This window comes from Microcaecilia unicolor, chromosome 1 (genome assembly GCF_901765095.1).
Source record: "Microcaecilia unicolor chromosome 1, aMicUni1.1, whole genome shotgun sequence".
In the NCBI taxonomy this organism is placed as follows: Eukaryota; Metazoa; Chordata; class Amphibia; order Gymnophiona; family Siphonopidae; genus Microcaecilia; species Microcaecilia unicolor.
Genome location: NC_044031.1, coordinates 384291257 through 384309996, shown reverse-complemented (window position 1 = coordinate 384309996; position 18740 = coordinate 384291257). Strand labels below are relative to the sequence as shown.

Genomic DNA, 18740 nt, shown 5'->3' with positions numbered 1-18740 from the left:
ATCTCGTGCGTTGGTAGAGTTTGGGTCTTCAAGGTGAAGGTTAATGTCTCCTCATACTAGTGTATTGGAGTTAGATACACATATATTTGAAACAAAGTCCATGAAGGTCCGCCTGGCTTTCGTTCCAGTTACATGGTGGTCTGTAGAACAGGACGTAATTTAGGTAGTCGAGCAGGGTTTTATGCTGGATTCTGATTGAGGCTATTTCGAGGTGGGTTGTTACAGATTCCGCAGTGGTTTCAATCATGAGGTGAGATCGGTAGATGAGTGCTATGCCCCCTCCTCTTTTTTCTTTTCTGGTCCAGTGAGTGATTTTGTATCCTGGAGGACATAGGTTTAGCTTTCAGAGGCCAAAACCTCCTTCCTCAGGTCAATACAGTATAGTGCTGTTATAGTATCCTGTCCTGACCTGAGGAAGGGGGTTTTGTTCTCTGAAAGTTAGTCAAAATGTATTAAAATTAGTCCAATAAAAAGATTACCTTATTTACATGTTCTATTTATAAATATGTATTAACACATCTACAATACTTCTTTATCCTAAAGCAAAAAAATAAAAAAATATATTTTATTTACAGTTTGTTGTCTCTGGTTTCTGCTTTCCTCATCTTCTTGTCACTGTCTTCCTTCCATCCAGCATCTGTGTGCCCTCTCTGCTGTCCCCTCCATCCAATGTCTGCCCTCTCTCCCTGCTCCTTCCATCCACGTCTGCCCTCTCTCTCTTCCTTCCATCCACATCTGCCCTATCTCTCTCTTCCATCCACATCTGCCCCTATCTCTGCCCCTTCCATCCACCATCTGCCCGTCTGCCCTCTATCTCTGCCCCTTCCATCTGCCCATCTGCCCTCTCTCTCTCCCCCTTCCATCCACTGTCTGCCCTTTCTCTCTACCCCTTCAATCTACCATTTGTCCTCCCTCTCCCATCCATCCAGGGTCCGCCCTCCCTCTGGCTCTCCCTTCCATCCAGGATCTGTCCCCTCTCTCTCTCTGCCCCCTCTTTTCGGCCCCAAGTTCCAGCCCACATCTCCCACCTGCCCCCCCTTTTCAGCCCCAGCCCTTTTCTCCCACCAGTGCTGAGCTTCAGCCCCAGCCACTTCTCCCTTTCCCCTTCATCCATATGCCTTGCATTAGGGCCCCCCTTTTCAGCCCCAGAACCATTCTCCCACCTGCCCCAGGCATAGCCCCATTCTCCCTCCTGTCCCCTTCTCAGACCCCAGTTCCAGTCCCCTTCTCCCATCTGAGCCCTCCCCTTCTCCCATCTGAGCCCCCCTCCCCGACCCAGTCCCCACCTGCCTACCAGCTCCGTCGACAGATGACCCTCTTCTCCTGCCACCCAGCACCTGACCCAACCTTTTAAAAAAAAAATCTGTGAAGGTGGCGGCACAGCGCAGCACCTCGCGTCTGTCTGCGTGTAAAGGAAGCAAATCGCCTTGTCGGCCGGCCTTCCCTCACTGTGTCCCGCCCTCTGGTATAACTTCCTATTTCCGCGAGGGCAGGACACAGTGAGGGAAGGCCGGCCGATGAAGTCATTTGCTTCCTTTACACGCAGAGCAGACAGACATGAGGTGCTGTGCTGCACCGCCGCTACACAGATTTTTTTTAAAGGCTGGGTCAGGTGCCAGGTGGCAGGAGAAGAGGGTCGTCTGTCGACGGAGCTGGTAGGCAGGTGGGGACTGGGGCGCCAGTGGAGCACCCCCCACCTGCTGACACCCGGGGCGGACTGCCCCCACCGCTCTGCCCTTGGTACGCCACTGCCGGTTAAGTTAGAGCATGCCAAAATATTCAGTGCTGGTCACTGGAAACAGCCTAGCATTGAATAACTGGGGTCAGTGCTGTCGCCGGCTGGATATCAGGGGGATAGTGCACCAGGCAGCATCCACACTGGGCTTCATTGGGATGACATCACCCAAGTGAAAGGATACCTGTTCTTCTGTCCTCGGAGAATACCTGTTACAGGTAAGTAACTTTGCTGTATGTCAGCTTTGGCACGTGTTCATCTCTGATGTTTTGTATTTCAGTTTCTTTAGTATTGCTGTGTATTTAGATCTGACTTCCTGAGGTTTAAAGGTTTTTGTCTGCATATTTCTATTACTGCTCTGTGGTCTTTGCTTCATATTTGTTGAAGGTCTGTCTGTATTTTGGGTCTGTGACAAAGATGCAATATTCTGCTAGCGCATAGTCTTTTTTGTTCTGTTTTCTCAGTAGGTAATGTATTGATGCTTTAGGGTGTACTGGTGTTTGTGTGAAAAGGCAGCACTATAAAGTGTTGCTCTTTGAATCCTGAGAGTTAGTGCTATTAAGGTATGATAAGGTTTTGAGTGTTTTCTTTGGCACAAGTTTTGCATAATGGTTTGCAGTGGAGAGATTATGTATTGGCTGTACAGAAGTGACATCTAGGGTGCTCCTTTTATAGATGGAGTTTTTGCTGTTTGAGTCCTTGATGTTAGTGCTGCTTTATTATGACAGGTTTTCTATAAAGGTCTGGAATGTATTTTTTGCAGGGTTTGGTTATTGGAACTCTGAAGGGGTCTCCTCTCCCTCCCTTCAGTCCCCACTACCTTTGGAGAGATGGTGTTAGAGGGGCCCATCTTAACTTTTCCACCCAGGGCCACTTAATCCTAGCTATACTACTATCCTGTCCTATATCCTCACCCCAGTTTGCTGCCTTTTAATGGAATCAAAAGTACCACAGAGTGGACTAGAGATATTTGTTTGTGGACTGTTAAGGTATAACTTTGACCATGTGTGGCACTACATGTGTGGATGGGGATGGTGGAGTAAGAAAGCTGAGTAGTAAATGTTTGTGTTTTAACATTTGTTTTCTTATTTAATTGTTAAACTGCTTTATTGTAACTGCTCTGATTTTGTTTTGAGAAGAGCAGGGCTTCAAATTAGAACTGGAATAAAGCTGCTTCTGCTGGCAGTGTTGTGTGCTTCTTCCAATGTATTTAAGTTCTCTGACATTTTCACAGGCTCCTGCCTTTTGCCTGTGTAAACTAGTGCCTATGAAATTGCAGTTGTGTAATTTTTATCAGTAGAGGCTGACCAACAGTCAAACCAAACTCGGGAGATGGTGCTTGAAAAACGTTTTATTGATTGCTTGCACAAAGGACCCGACACGGTCCGTGTTTTGGCGTGATAAAACGCCTGCTTCAGGGGTCACAAATGGCATTCATAAAGTATATCAACTGTGACCCCTGAAGCAGGTGTTTTATCACGCCAAAACACAGACCATGTCGGGTCCTTTGTACAAGCAATCAATAAAACGTTTTTCAAGCACCATCTCCCGAGTTGGTTTTGTCTGTTGGTCAGCCTCTGCTCCTGTTGTTCTGTTTTGCTTGATGTGGAGCCGGAGGTCTCCCCTGTTTGCTGTTCCTGCAAGTTTTATCAGTCCCAGGAAGTGCCATTGTCTGTGTGCTCATTGGTAGGACCTAACTGACAGAGCTGAGCTGCTCATAGATGACTCTTTCTTATTTTACACTTCTACCTGATTCCCAGTGTCCTTCCCATCTTACAGTGCTTACATGGTGACTGGACAGACCTACAGCCGGAAGGTGGATGTGGAGGTCTTGGCAGTGCTGGCAAGCATGGGTGCCTCTGTGCATAAGGTGAGGGACCCCCACCCTAGAGCCATTTCCCCTGTATTTCTGGTCTAGCTAAGGATGGACATGCGGGGCCCTGAAGCTGCTCAGCCACAGGCAAGGTCCATGGAGCAGATAAACTTACAGATGAGATTCATTCAGATATGGCAACTTCCTCCCAGCTGATTAACGATTCCAGGATGGTCCCCAAGCACCCTGAGGTGTAGAAGTGTAGAATTTCTTCTTCAGAGCATGACTGGCAGTGACCTCAAGTAACCCATTGTTGCTGCCGTAGTCTGAACATAAGAACAGCCATGCTGAGTCAGATCCAACATCGATTGAACCCAGCATCCTATCTCCAACAGTAGCCAGTCTGGAACACAAGTACCCAGTAGATCCCAAAAGTAGATCTGTTTCCCATAGATCCTTTCCATGAATGAACGCTGGCTTTCCCAAGTCTACCTGGCTAAATATTTTTTATGGACTTTTCCTTCAGGTCTAGGCTCTCTTGAATCCTGCTATGTTGATCACCTTGATCACATGCTCAGGCAGCACCTCGAAAGGAAGGAGGAATATGAGTCGTGGATTTCTCCAACCCACTGTGAAGCCTCAATGTATTGCCTTTGTAATACACTTGCACCCCACTAGATTCCAGACCTAAAAAGAGGCCACTTGGCATTGTGTACAAGGCAGACCAGGGTATCAAGCTGGGGAAGACTGACTCATTTCAAATCTGTATACTGTCCTGTGAACAACAGACCATCTGCTCATTGAAAGAAATAGATTGGAAGTTAAGATGATTATTATTATGTTGTTTGTTTTATGTTTAGATTTGCACTGATATTCGCTTACTGGCAAATCTGAAGGAAATAGAGGAACCCTTTGAAAAGGAACAGATTGGTAAGGAACAGTAGGCGATCTGAAATTGACCCTGTGGCAGAAGGACTGGCAGGAAAATTTGTCTTTTTGTAGGCGACTCTAAGGTTTGCAGCAGAACCGGTGCTTTAGGGTGTAGTAATAAAACTAATATATGATTTAGGAAGACATGAGGGTTTGTGGAGAGCATAGCATCAGGGTTTTAATGCAATAAATACAGGGTCATGTATTCAGGGCACAGAAACCTAAGAATGAGGTACGAGTGAGCACCAAAGAGAGGAAAGGTGTGGGGGTGATTATATCACATGATCCCATGGCTGCCAGACAGTGAGGCAAGGTGATACAGGGAGTCAATGTGATGCTAGGGAGCATATCAAGAGGCATAACCAGCAGAAAAAAGGAGGGGATAATGTCTCCATACAAATGATTAAGAAGATCTGATCTAGAGATCTGTGACAAGATTTGAAAACCAGAATGATACAGAGTTGTGGGATTTTTTTGATGATGGTTTGTGATTTGTTTGTTTATGGTTTTATGGATGTTTTTATATAAACTGCTTACTTCAGTCATTAATTTGCATTGTTTAGCATTATATAAAAATTTTAATAAAGATAAAGATGAGGCAGACCAGTGGAGTGTTACAATAATAGTGCAGTGTAAATCCTATGAAATGAGAGAGTCATTGAGAATGTAAATCCTAGTATTATACACACAGATTACTTTGCACCCTTCCTTCCTCTCCCCACCCCCTCCTCTTTGTTTTCTCTTATCTTTATCTGTTTAATGCATCTTCTTACCTTCTCTTTTCCTTGCTTTACCTCCCTTTCATGTTTGCTATGTTGTCCCCATTTCCTTCCTTCTCTCTCCTGCAGGGTCTAGCGCCATGCCCTACAAGCGAAACCCCATGCGTTCTGAGCGCTGCTGCAGCCTTGCACGTCATCTCATGACCCTGCTCCTGGACCCACTCCAGACAGCAGCTGTACAGTGGTTTGAGCGCACCCTGGATGACAGCGCCAACAGGTGAAGATCATAGTTGCAGGCCTGGGGAGTATGGCCTTAGGGGAGGTGTGGAGTTGGACTTGCAGTTCTGTTTGTTATGTTGGATTACCAGATAAATGCCATTAAAGATAGGCTAAGCCAAGTCTGGTTCTGCCCTGTTGCCTCTGTGGCCTTGTAGATCCAATGTATCTGAGAACGTTTTGGTCATAAACTCACTAATATAGTGGAGTGGAGTGAAAGCAGAACTGCACTAAACTGCCCCAGTAACATGGTGTCATTCTTCCACTTATCTCAGCTGCTGTTTGTCACTCTGCTAAGAGGCAAGAGGTATCTCCACCCCCCCCCCCCCCCCCTCTGATAGATATGTGGGATTCTGGGTTGAGGAAAGTTTGGGTGGAAGGAGGGACTCTCTTCCATGGCAGGGACAACCCTTTACAGATGTGTACACAGAGGGTGATTTTCGTAACACCTGTAAAGCTTGCAAGCAAATTTTCAAAAGAAACCCTCCCTCTCAGGTTTTCCTTTTGAAAACCTGGGCTGGCAGGGGAAAATGGCTGTTTTGTACTTATGTCCTTTAAATAGGTACAAAATGCATCTATGAAAAGTATGCACAGGAACTTTTAAACTCCCCCTTGCACTTTGTCTCCCCTGATCTAACCTCCCAAAATGGCACTTCCCATAGTGGGTAAATTATGCCTATTGTGAATAGAAAGTGTACATCTGCCATCCCAAAGGGCAAACTCTAACAAACATTTTATGCAGGTAAACATTGGTTTTGAAAATCATGCCTTTTAAGTGTGTGGGTTTTTTTTTAATGTCCTGGACTCCTGTTTGATTGTAGACTTACGTTGCTAGCTTAAAACAAGACAATGCACATTGAAAAAAAGAAAAATTTCATGGTTTCAGTCAATTACATCTGTACCTCAGAGGAACCTTAAAGAAACTATGGCTATGACTTCAGACTTTGTGAAGTGATGGAGTATTTGGGTTGGTGACTGTTACAAGTGTTCTTGAGCTGTAGTAATAATTCCAAAATTTCAGGTTGCAGCACTAAGAAAAGTATCTTTACATAGCACCTTTGTTAAGTACAATAGACTAAGACCCTGTTTCATTAAAACTTATCTTCTAGGAAAAGACTTGGATGAATTGGGCCCTAAATCACTAAAAGTAGACTTTTTGTTCCTGAGGCATGATAGTTTTTTTTTTTTTTCAAAGCTCCACTATCACAATTGTGCATACTTAGATGCTACAGTTCTGCTCGTCATCAGAATCCCCTTGTCACAACTGAGCAGTGGCACTGCAAGAAGCACCAGTTCATGTTCACCTATAGGAGCCTCCCTTCCCTTTGGGTTGAGCCTTCCAGTACTTAGAAGTTGCCAGGACTTAAAGCATGAGCCCAAGCTGTTCCTCACCAGATAGTAAGAAGAGGCCGCAGAATGTGAGGGAGTCTATAAGATGCTGTCACTTCTCCTTAAGGATATCCCTTCATGGTGCCAGTGCCAGAACCACTTTAAAACTCATAGTTCTGCCCAAAGGGGAAATGACCTGGGAAGGGTGGAGCCAGGAGGGCAGGGTCCAGGAAGTATAAAAACTCAGGGCACAGCTAGGTTAAGGGGGCCAAGAGGGAAGCAATGATACTCAAATGCAAATGTCTCCACCAGAAACCTGTGAACTGCGACAGTCAGGTAGGCCATGTTCAGTTTGGAACTTTGCAAACCAATATCTTTGATCTCAGCTGGATGCAGGCCAGCCTATGTTTGACTGCTACCTATTGTACTGGTATTCTGGGGAGCCAGACCAGAGCCCAGCAGTGTGTGTTGCCTTCTGAGCGATCATAGTGCATGCCATGTCCCTGCAGCAGCAGGCCATGAAAGAACATCCTTATATCTAAGGACTAGTTTTATGTTTACTTTTCTTCCCCCATCTGTGAATTGAACAGGGACCCCTACCTGACCCCTGAAATACGATTTTGTTCACTTTAACCCGCTGTATGGCTTCAATTTATCCTGGCTTTAGGGCCCATCCTTTTTCATATGTGTGAGACCTGTGAGTTCTTGTACCAAGTAGAGTGCTGCTGGGCCCGGTACTCGGACCAGGTTCTGCTTGACGGCTGGACAACTCTGGGTTTCACCTGCGCTGACCGCCGTTCTCTAGAGGTTGAGCCCCTAGGTGCGGGCGGCCTGCATGGCTTATGAGATGGTGCAGGAAGTGGGGTGATGAACGTGATGGCCAGACAGGCAGCAGGCAAGAGAGTGATCCAGGTGCAGGCAGCAGGTACGAGAGTAATCCAGGAACAGGCAGAGTCAGTAGGCAGGCAGCAGGTACGAGAGTAATCCAGGTACAGGCAAGGTCAGTAGGCAGGCAGCAAATACGAGAGTAATCCAGGTACAGGCAAGGTCAGTAGGCAGGCAGCAGGTACGAGAGTAATCCAGGTACAGGCAAGGTCAGCAACAAAGAACAAAGTAGAGGAGAAGCACACTACTGAGCAAGTAACACCTACCAAAGTAGAAGCCAAAGCAAGGAGTCTAGGGAGAGCTCAGCTGATAAAGTGCTGGCGTCTGACATCAGCAGGGAGAAGGGGCACAGCCATAGGGCAAGAACAGGGGAAGGAGGAACCGGAAGACCAATAGGAGAGAAGCATGGGAAGCCAGGCAGAGGAAGAGCAGACCCAGGTGGGTGGAAGCAAAGCAGTCAAGAACCCGAGGAATCCTACCCCATGCTTAATCCTGCCTGTGTTGCCTCCACGACTGTAGTTTCGTCTGTCAGCACGAAGACCTCTGTTCCACCCCAGTCCAGGAAGAAGGTTCTCAAATAGGGACACGTTTGCTGGTAACTCCGGATTCCGCAAGACTTTTCATTTAATCTCTCAGTACTATTGGTGGCCACGCATGGCTCAGGGTGTCTTACATTTTGTTTCCACCTGTCCCATCTTGCCCAAAACAAATCCTCTCCTGACAAGTCGTGGGGATTCTTACAGCCACTGCCAGTTCCACAGCTCCCTTGGCAGGAAGTATCCATGGACTTTGTTACTGATTTACCACCGTCCCAAGGTCACATGGTCATTTGGGTAGTGGTGGATTGATTCTCCCGTATGGCCCATTTCATTCCCATGAAATCTCTCCCCTCGGCCGCTACTCTTGCCAAGAATTTCATCCAGCATATTTTTTGTTTACATGGTCTACCTCTCTGGATGAACTGCTGGTAGTAGTTAGCAAACCCCAAAAAACGTTGCAAGGTCCGGAGACCCTGGGGCATGGGCCAATCCCGGATGGCTCGGAGTTTGGTGGGGTCCAGCCCCTCTGAAGAGACGATATATCCCAAGAATGGAATAGACTGTTGATGAAACAAACACTTCTCTAGTTTGGCGAAGAGACGGTAGTCCTGGAGGCGTTGGAGAACGGTGTGGACATAACGAGGGTGGTCTTGAATAGAAGTAGAACAAAACAAAATATCATCCAGGTATACTATGACTGAGGAGTACAGGAGATCTTGAAAAATGAAGTTAATGAATTCCTGAAAGACTGCAGGTGCATTACAAAGGCCAAATGGCATGACTAGATATTTGAAATGTCCTTCATGGGTATTAAAGGCGGTCTTCCATTCGTCCCCATGTCAGATTTGGACCAGATTGTAGGCGCCCCGGAGATCCAGCTTGGTAAAGATAGATGCTCCTCAGATGGTCGAAAAGTTCTGGAATCAGAGGAAGTGGATACTGGTTCTTAATGGTTATTTCATTAAGACCTCGGTAGTCTATACAAGGTCGCAGTGAGCCATCCTTCTTGGTTACAAAGAAGAAACCTGCCCCCCCTGGAGAGGAGGAGGGTCTGATGAAGCCCTTTTGGAGGTTTTCTTGAATGTATTCCCGCATGACTTTAGATTCCTCCCGGGAGAGGGTATACAGCCGACCCCGAGGTGGTGTCTTGCCCAGAAGTAATTTGATAGGGCAGTCAAAAAGACGATGCGGAGGAAGGGAATCAGCCTACTGGGCATTAAAAACATCTTGGATATCTTGATATTCCACAGGAAGGGAAGCATCGCAGGAAAGCAGGCCCCCGGAGGAGGCAGAAATAGTCCTCAAAGGAGGAACCACCGGCGTGAGACAGGAAGAAAACATTGGGAACCCGAACTGTCGATATCGCTAGTGGTCCAGTTGATACTTGGTGTGTGTTGTCGTAACCAAGGCAGGCCTAAAATAACATGATGGATGGCCCGGGGAAGATCCAGAAGCTGAATCTCTTCCTTATGTAAAATTCCTACTTGCATCTGCAACGGCCGAGTGACATGGGTAATGGAGTAGGGTAGAGTCAGTCCCTGAATGGAGATAGTGAATGATACATACCTGTAGCAGGTGTTCTCCGAGGACAGCAGGCTGATTGTTCTCACGACTGGGGTGACGTCCGCGGCAGCCCCCACCAACCGGAAAAAAGCCTCGCGGGACGGCCGGCACGCAGGGCACGCCCACCGCGCATGCGCGGCCGTCCTCCCGCCCGTGCGCGACCGCTCCCGCCAGTTGAATGACTAGCAAAAGATGAAACACACAACTCCAAAGGGGAGGAGGGAGGGTAGGTGAGAACAATCAGCCTGCTGTCCTCGGAGAACACCTGCTACAGGTATGTATCATTCACTTTCTCCGAGGACAAGCAGGCTGCTTGTTCTCACGACTGGGGTATCCCTAGCTCTCAGGCTCACTCAAAACAAGAACCCAGGTCAATTGAACCTCGCAACGGCGAGGGTATAACAGAAAATTGACCTACGAAGAACAACTAACTGAGAGTGCAGCCTGACCAGAATAAATTCGGGTCCTGGAGGGTGGAGTTGGATTTACACCCCAAACAGATTCTGCAGCACCGACTGCCCGAACCGACTGTCGCGTCGGGTATCCTGCTGGAGGCAGTAATGTGATGTGAATGTGTGGACAGATGACCACGTCGCAGCCTTGCAAATCTCTTCAATAGTGGCTGACTTCAAGTGGGCCACCGACGCTGCCATGGCTCTAACACTATGAGCCGTGACATGACCCTCAAGAGCCAGCCCAGCCTGGGCGTAAGTGAAGGAAATGCAATCTGCTAGCCAATTGGAGATGGTGCGTTTCCCGACAGCGACCCCTAGCCTGTTAGGGTCGAAAGAAACAAACAATTGGGCGGACTGTCTGTGGGACTGTGTCCGCTCCAAGTAGAAGGCCAATGCTCTCTTGCAGTCCAATGTGTGCAACTGACGTTCAGCAGGGCGGGTATGCGGCCTGGGGAAGAATGTTGGCAAGACAATTGACTGGTTAAGATGGAACTCCGACACCACCTTCGGCAGGAACTTTGGGTGGGTGCGGAGCACTACTCTGTTGTGATGAAATTTGGTATACGGAGCATGAGCTACCAGGGCTTGAAGCTCACTGACCCTACGAGCTGAAGTAACTGCCACCAAGAAAATGACCTTCCAGGTCAAGTACTTCAGATGGCAGGAATTCAGTGGCTCAAAAGGAGGTTTCATCAGCTGGGTGAGGACGACGTTGAGATCCCATGACACTGTAGGAGGCTTGATAGGGGGCTTTGACAAAAGCAAGCCTCGCATGAATCGAACGACTAAAGGCTCTCCAGAGATGGCTTTACCTTCCACACGATAATGGTAAGCACTAATCGCACTAAGGTGATTCCTTACTGAGTTGGTCTTGAGGCCAGACTCTGATAAGTGCAGAAGGTATTCAAGCAGGTTCTGTGCAGGGCAAGAACGAGGTTCTAGGGCCTTGCTCTCACACCAAACGACAAACCTCCTCCACTTGAAAAAGTAACTCTTTTTAGTGGAATCCTTCCTAGAGGCAAGCAAGACCCGGGAGACACCCTCAGACAGACCCAACGCAGCGAAGTCTACGCCCTCAACATCCAGGCCGTGAGAGCCAGGGATTGAAGGTTGGGGTGCAGCAACGCTCCGTCGTTCTGCGAAATGAGAGTCGGAAAACACTCCAATCTCCACGGTTCTTCTGAGGACAACTCCAGAAGAAGAGGGAACCAGATCTGACGGGGCCAAAAGGGCGCTATCAGAATCATGGTGCCGCGGTCTTGCTTGAGCTTCAGTAAGGTCTTCCCCACCAAAGGTATGGGAGGATAAGCATACAGGAGGCCGGTCCCCCAATGAAGGAGAAAGGCGTCCGACGCTAGCCTGCCGTGTGCCTGAAGTCTGGAACAGAACAGAGGCAGCTTGTGGTTGGTCTGAGAGGCGAAAAGGTCCACCGAGGGGGTGCCCCACGCTCGGAAGATCTTGCGTACCACTCTGGCATGGAGAGACCACTCGTGCGGTTGCAATACTCCGCTCAGTCTGTCGGCCAGACTGTTGTTTACGCCTGCCAGGTACGTGGCTTGGAGGAGCATGCCGAACTGACACGCCCAACGCCACATCCCGACGGCCTCCTGACACAAGGGGCGAGATCCGGTGCCCCCCTGCTTGTTGACGTAATACATTGCAACCTGATTGTCTGTCCGAATTTGGATAATTTGGCAGGACAGCCGATCTCTGAAAGCCTTCAGTGCGTTCCAGATCGCTCGGAGCTCCAGGAGGTTGATCTGCAGATCCTTTTCCTGGAGGGACCACAGACCCTGGGTGTGAAGCCCATCGACATGGGCTCCCCACCCCAGGCGAGATGCATCCGTCGTCAGCACTTTCGTGGGCTGCGGAATTTGGAATGGACGTCCCAGGGTCAAATTGGTCCGGATGGTCCACCAGAGCAGTGAAGTGCGGCAACTGGTGGAGAGGCGGATGACATCTTCTAGATTCCCGGTGGCTTGAAACCACTGGGAAGCTAGGGTCCATTGAGCAGATCTCATGTGAAGACGAGCCATGGGAGTCACATGAACTGTGGAGGCCATATGACCCAGAAGTCTCAACATCTGCCGAGCTGTGATCTGCTGAGACGCTCTGGTCTGCGAAGCCAGGGCCAAGAGATTGGTAGCCCTCGCTTCGGGAAGGTAGGCCTGAGCCGTCTGGGTATTCAGCAGCGCTCCTATGAATTCCAGAGACTGAGTAGGCTGGAGATGGGACTTTGGGTAATTTATCACAAACCCCAGCAGCTCCAGAAGTTGAATAGTGCACTGCATGGACCGGAGGGCTCCTGCCTCCGAGGTGCTCTTGACCAGCCAATCGTCGAGATATGGGAACACGTGCACTCCCAGCTTGCGTAGATACGCCGCCACCACCACGAGGCACTTTGTAAACACTCGTGGGGCAGAGGCGAGCCCAAAGGGCAGCACACAATACTGAAAGTGCCGTGCGCCCAGGCGGAATCTGAGATACTGTCTGAGAGCTGGCAGTATCGGGATGTGAGTGTATGCGTCCTTTAAATCCAGGGAACATAGCCAATCGTTTTTCTGAATCATTGGCAGAAGGGTGCCCAAGGAAAGCATCCTGAACTTTTCTTTGACCAGGAATTTGTTCAGGCCTCTCAGGTCTAGGATGGGACGCATCCCCCCTGTTTTCTTTTCCACAAGGAAGTACCTGGAATAGAATCCCTGCCCTTCCTGCCCGGGTGGTACGGGCTCGACCGCATTGGCGCTGAGAAGGGCGGAGAGTTCCTCTGCAAGTACCTGCTTGTGATGGGAGCTGAAAGACTGAGCTCCCGGAGGACAATTTGGAGGCAGGGAGGCCAAATTCAGGGCGTATCCGCACCGCACTATTTGGAGAACCCACTGGTCGGAGGTTATGAGAGGCCACCTTTGGTGAAAACATTTTAACCTCCCTCCGACCGGCAGATCGTCCGGTACGGACACTTGTAGGGCGGCTATGTTCCCGTGGATCCAGTCAAAAGCCCGTCCCCGGCTTTTGCTGTGGAGGCGCAGGGGGCTGCTTAGGCGCACGCTGTTGACGAGAACGAGCGCGCTGGGGCTGTCCCTGTGCCTGACGAGGCCTTCGGGCCGGCTGGTTGTACCTACGCTTCGCAAAAGAATAGGGTGCAGCCTGCCGGGCCCGGGAAAAACGTCCACCTGTGGAGGTGGATGCTGAAGGCGCCCGGTGGGAGAGCTTGTCGAGAGCGGTTTCCCGCTGATGCAGTTGGTCCACCATCTGCTCGACCTTCTCGCCAAAAATGTTATCCCCCCGGCAAGGGACGTCGGCCAGTCTCTGCTGGGTGCGGTTGTCCAGGTCAGAGGCACGCAACCATGAGAGCCTGCGCATCACTATACCTTGGGCCGCAGCACGAGATGCCACGTCACAGGTGTCATAGATACCCCTGGACAGGAACTTTCTGCACGCCTTCAGCTGCCTGACCACCTCCTGATAAGGCCTGGACTGCTCCGGCGGGAGCTTCTCGACCAGGTCCGCCAGTTGATGCACATAGGTCCGCATGTGGATGCTCATATAGAGCAGGTATGATTGGATGCGGGTCACGAGCATGGAGGATTGGTAGGCCTTCCTCCCAAATGAGTCCAGAGTGCGAGACTCCCGCCCCGGGGGCGCCGAGGCGGTATCCCTCGAACTCCGTGCCCTCTTGAGAGCAGAATCCACGACCGCTGAGTCATGGGGCAATTGTGGCCGCATTAGCTCTGGGTCAGAGTGGATCCTGTACTGGGACTCTGCTTTCTTGGGAATGGTGGGGTTAGTTAATGGTCGCACCCAGTTCCGAAGCAGCGTCTCCTTAAGGACATTGTGCAGCGGCACCGTGGAGGACTCTCTAGGTGGTGATGGATAGTCGAGGACCTCGAGCATCTCGGCCCTCGGCTCTTCCACAGAGACCACGGGGAAGGGAATGCTGATAGACATATCCCGCACAAAGGAGGCAAAGGAGAGACTCTCAGGAGGTGAGAGCTTCCTCTCCGGTGAAGGCGTGGGGTCCGAGGGAAGGCCCGTAGACTCCTCTGAGGAGAAATATCTAGGGTCCTCCTCTTCCCCCCACGAGGCCTCATCCTCGGTATCGGACATAAGCTCATGTAGCTGAGTCCTGAACCGGGCCCGGCTCGACGTCGAGGCACCAAGGCCTCGGTGTCGTCGAGCGGTGGACTCCCGCGCCGGCGGGGACGAAGCTCCCTCCATCGACGTCGACGGGGACTCCACCTGCGTGGCGGTCGAGACCGGCACCGCAAGCGGCAGCGGTGTCGACGGCCCCGGTGCCGGGCTAGAGCTCGCCGGCGCCACAGTCATCGGCGCCGAGGGCGCAAGCACCCCCGGCGCCGGCACAGCCTGGCGCATCAGCCCTTCCAGGATCCCCGGAAGGATGGCTCTGAGGCACTCGTCCAGGCCCGCTGCCGAGAAAGGCGGTGGGGCCGGTAGGGGTGTCGGTGCCCGGATCTGGTGGGAGCCAGGAGACTGCACCGAGGTGCCAGGACCCTGTTGCGTCGGCACCTCTATCACCGACGGGGATCTCTCCTCTCGATGGAGACGCTTCGGCGTCGACTCCTCTCCGACGTGCATCGAGGGCGACCGGTGACGGCGCTTCTTATCCTTCTTCCGATGCCCGTCACCGGCGCCGGGAGGCATGGAGGAGGAGGATGACGATCCCCCTCGGTCTCGAGGAACCGGGTCAGACAGGGTTCGGTCCCGTGGGCCACGGGCTGAGGGAGTGACCGGGGCCGACTGCCCACGCGGCCTCTCACCTCTACCCTCACCGGAGGACCGGCGGGCCGACGGGACCTGTTCTCCTGGGGTCGATGCCATCGGTGCCGATGTCTCGGGCATCGATACCGGTACCGAAGGACCGGGCGTCGATACCGATGCCGTCGAGGTCGACGTCGAGGGGCCGGCGCAAGTTCCAAAAATACGGTCCCGTTGAACTTGCCTCGCAACCTGAGTCCGTTTCCGGAGACCGAGACACAGGGGACACGACTTGAAATTGTGCTCCGGCCCGAGGCACTGGAGGCACCAAGCGTGGGTGTCGGTCTGCGAGATGGGCCGGCCGCACCGACCACACTTTTTAAATCCACTCGGGACCTTCGAGGACATCGACGGAAAAATCGCGTCGGCGAAATTAAAGTCGTCGATGGTTGCGGAAATCACACCTCGAAAATGAAAAACGACCGTGCGGCCACTAGGCCGCAACGCTACGTCCCCGCTGGAAGCGAGGGAAAATGGGAGCGCGTGCTCCTTTTTTTTTTTTTTTTTAAAGAAAAGAAAAGTGGAGCGCGCAGCGATAAATTAAATATAAAAGAAAATAAAAAGGTTCGCGTAAACGCGACGGTTTTTCCGGGGCTGAAACAGAGAGAGCGGCACAGGCACGACTCTCTCCAGGCGCGGAAAAAAAGGAACTGGCGGGAGCGGTCGCGCACGGGCTTGAGGACGGCCGCGCATGCGCGGTGGGCGTGCCCTGCGTGCCGGCCGTCCCGCGAGGCTTTTTTCCGGTTGGTGGGGGCTGCTGCGGACGTCACCCCAGTCGTGAGAACAAGCAGCCTGCTTGTCCTCGGAGAACACTTGTAACGTAGGTTTACAGGCCATTGAGAGAGTTCCAAGCTGGACTAAGAGACTGGCGTCAATAAAATTCTCTCCGGCCCCTGAATCGATCAAAGCCATAGTGCTAATACAAAGTTCCTTCCAGCGCAAGAAAATAGGGACGGAGACAAGATTATCCGGAAGAGGTGAGAATCGACCCAGGGCCACCCCCTTCAGAGGCCCTGGGTCAATGCATTTCCCAGTTTATTCGGGCAATATCTCAGGAAATGGCCAGCCTGTCCACAATAGGGGCAGAGTTGATTGTCCCGACGGTGAGCCCTTTCCTTCTCAAAGAGGCGATGCCGCCCGATAACCATTGGCTCTTCAGAGATTCCAGAAGTGGTGCCAGTAGCTCCTTTGTAGGACTACCACACAGGAAAACTGGGCTAAAGGGACTAGCCCTGCTCTAGTTATGAGCTGGAAAAAGTAGTACGTGCCAGACAGGCAGGTTTTATTTTTGTTTATTCCCCTTACACAGTGCGTCCTTGTGTGTAGTAGGTTTACAATGAAAACATGGAGAAAACTGATCCAGGCCTTATTGGAGAGCCAACAGCAGCAGCAGCAGCAGCAGCAATTTATGCAAACTGACTTGAACAGCAGCAGCAGAAGATGCGGCAACAAATGTTACAGAAATTGGTAGAGCTGCAACAGGGCATTACTGAGCCAAGAATGGTGGTTTGACCCCCACCTATACCGGATTCCAGAAGCCCAGCAGCAGGACATGGCGAAGGAGGTTGCTGAGATGCTGGAACTGGGGTTTATCAAGGAATCTACCAGTAATTGGTTGTCCCCAAGTGTGCTAGTGCTGAAATCGGACGGGAGCATCCGGTTCTGTATTGATTTCTGGAAGGTGAAAGCCATTTCCAAACTGGAAGCCTACCCAATGCAAAGGGTTGATGAGCTTATCGAAAAGCTGAGAGGAGCCCAGTTTATCTCAACACTGTGCCTAACCAAAGAGTACTGGCAAGTACCCTTTATTCCAGCTGCCAATGAGAAGACAGCGTTTTCAACACCCCAAGATCTGTTCCAGTTTACTGTACTTCTTGTTGATCTTCATGGGACTCCTGCAACATTTCAACACCTTGACGACTGCCTGCTAAAGCTGCATGCTGATTTTGTGGCTGCCTATTTGGCCAACGTCATCACTTAAGCAAAGACTTTAGAACTCACCTATTCCAGGTGGAAGTGGTACTGGACAGTTTAAGAGCAGCTGGATTGACAGCAGAAATGAAGAAATGCTTCCTAAAAGAACATATCCTGGGCATCCTTGTTTTTCTTTCAGTTGCCTAAGCACTCTTTTTTAAGTTTGGTAGCTATTTGTCTTTTGTTCTTTCAGTGCAACCCATATTCAATGAATTTGCCCTGCTTTCAATGCCTCCCACACCACACACAACTCCTCCTCCCAAATGTCACTCATTGCTGTATACTCCTGCAGCTTGTGACCCAACTCCTCCTCAAACAGGTGGAAACAAGATGGAATATTTTCTGAATGCAGACCTTGGACCTGCTTCTCTCTCTGTGCCCACAGTACAGGGTAAAGTGGAGGGGAACATGACCTGACCAAGTGATGTAGACTCTCCTGCACTCAGGCTCATACTCACTTGAACAAGGAAATAATTCCAGAATGGGAATTACACACATGCAAGTAATAACTATAAGTCCTTTCCTGTAGGTGTCTCTTCATATATCTGTTTAACTAAACTGTAATCTTTAATAAGAGATATGAGTCTCACCCAAGACTTTGTGCTTCATCAGCCATAACTAAATCAGACACACATACGCAAACACCCTTCCAAACTGGGAGCATAGGAGAGATCAGCTTTCTTTATACACCTTGTGAGTATTGGGGGGGGGGGGGGGGAGGAGAGGAACATTTCAGTCCTGCAATGAGTGTTCATCCTCATAAATACAGGGATCAATTTTTTTAAACTTATCCAGCTTTAGTTGTGGACTCTGAATGATAGTCCCTCCTCCCCAACCTCTTTTTTTCAGTATGAGCAAATCTTCCTCTTTTGCTGTTTATAGTTTATTAAAACTTGATATACTGCCCAAGCTGACTCGCAGAACTGAGCGGTTTACAAATAAATTAAATACAAAATAGTAGGAAAGGAATTACATCACTGTGATAGGAAAACGAATGAGACAGTCAAACCAGGACAAAGCACAGCAGGATTGGGGGAAAAGGCAGGATGGGGGATGGTGACAATGAACCCAATACTGAGTGTTACTGCTTTGATTGCCTTATACCTTACTGTTGATCATTCTGCCAAAGTCTACATTGATTATTTATATTGCCACAATTGAATCATTATCAACTAAATTATTATAATAATATTTTCACATAAAATACATAAAGGCAGGAAGGGGTTTTTTTGGGTCAATGATGACATTAGTCACAAGTGGGATTTTTTCATTCTTACTGAGTTGCTATTCAGCAGTATATCCCAGTGATCGTTGAGATCCTTTTCCCCCAACATTATATATTGTACATCTTACAACATACATCTAAGTGAGCACTGGGTCTACTTTGGTGTTTAGGTTGTATCTTAGAGATAGTAGCCCATCCAAGCCAATATATATTTTAAAGTGTTCTTGCCCCTTTTTTAGACACCATCGAACCGTTTAGCCAACGAGGTTTTCACGTCCATGTCCACGAAGACTCCCAGTGGCTTCAAGCGCTGTACCCAGTGCAGTCGGACTATCTTGGGAAAAGACACCCATTCTTGGTGTCTGCAGTGTCTTAGGCCCAACCATAGCCCTGCTAACTGTGTTCTCTGTCTTTGCATGAAGAGGACCCAGTTTTCCCGAGAGGTTCAGTGAAAGACAATTTGTGGAGCCAAGTCTGGTTCCTCGGCATCGATGTCAAGCATTGCACCAGCATTGGGAGCG

The 18740-nt window shown here is 50.0% G+C and overlaps 1 protein-coding gene across 1 annotated transcript in view; it reads left to right on the top strand.

The window, feature by feature from the left end:
• ADSL (adenylosuccinate lyase) overlaps positions 1-18740 on the top strand; it is a 163636-nt gene that overhangs the window by 121979 nt on the left and 22917 nt on the right. Inside the window, exons 7-9 of the mRNA XM_030210566.1 lie at positions 3515-3605; positions 4409-4478; positions 5327-5474. Of these exons, the coding sequence (XP_030066426.1) occupies positions 3515-3605; positions 4409-4478; positions 5327-5474 (309 nt within the window). The remainder of the gene's footprint in view (positions 1-3514; positions 3606-4408; positions 4479-5326; positions 5475-18740) is intronic.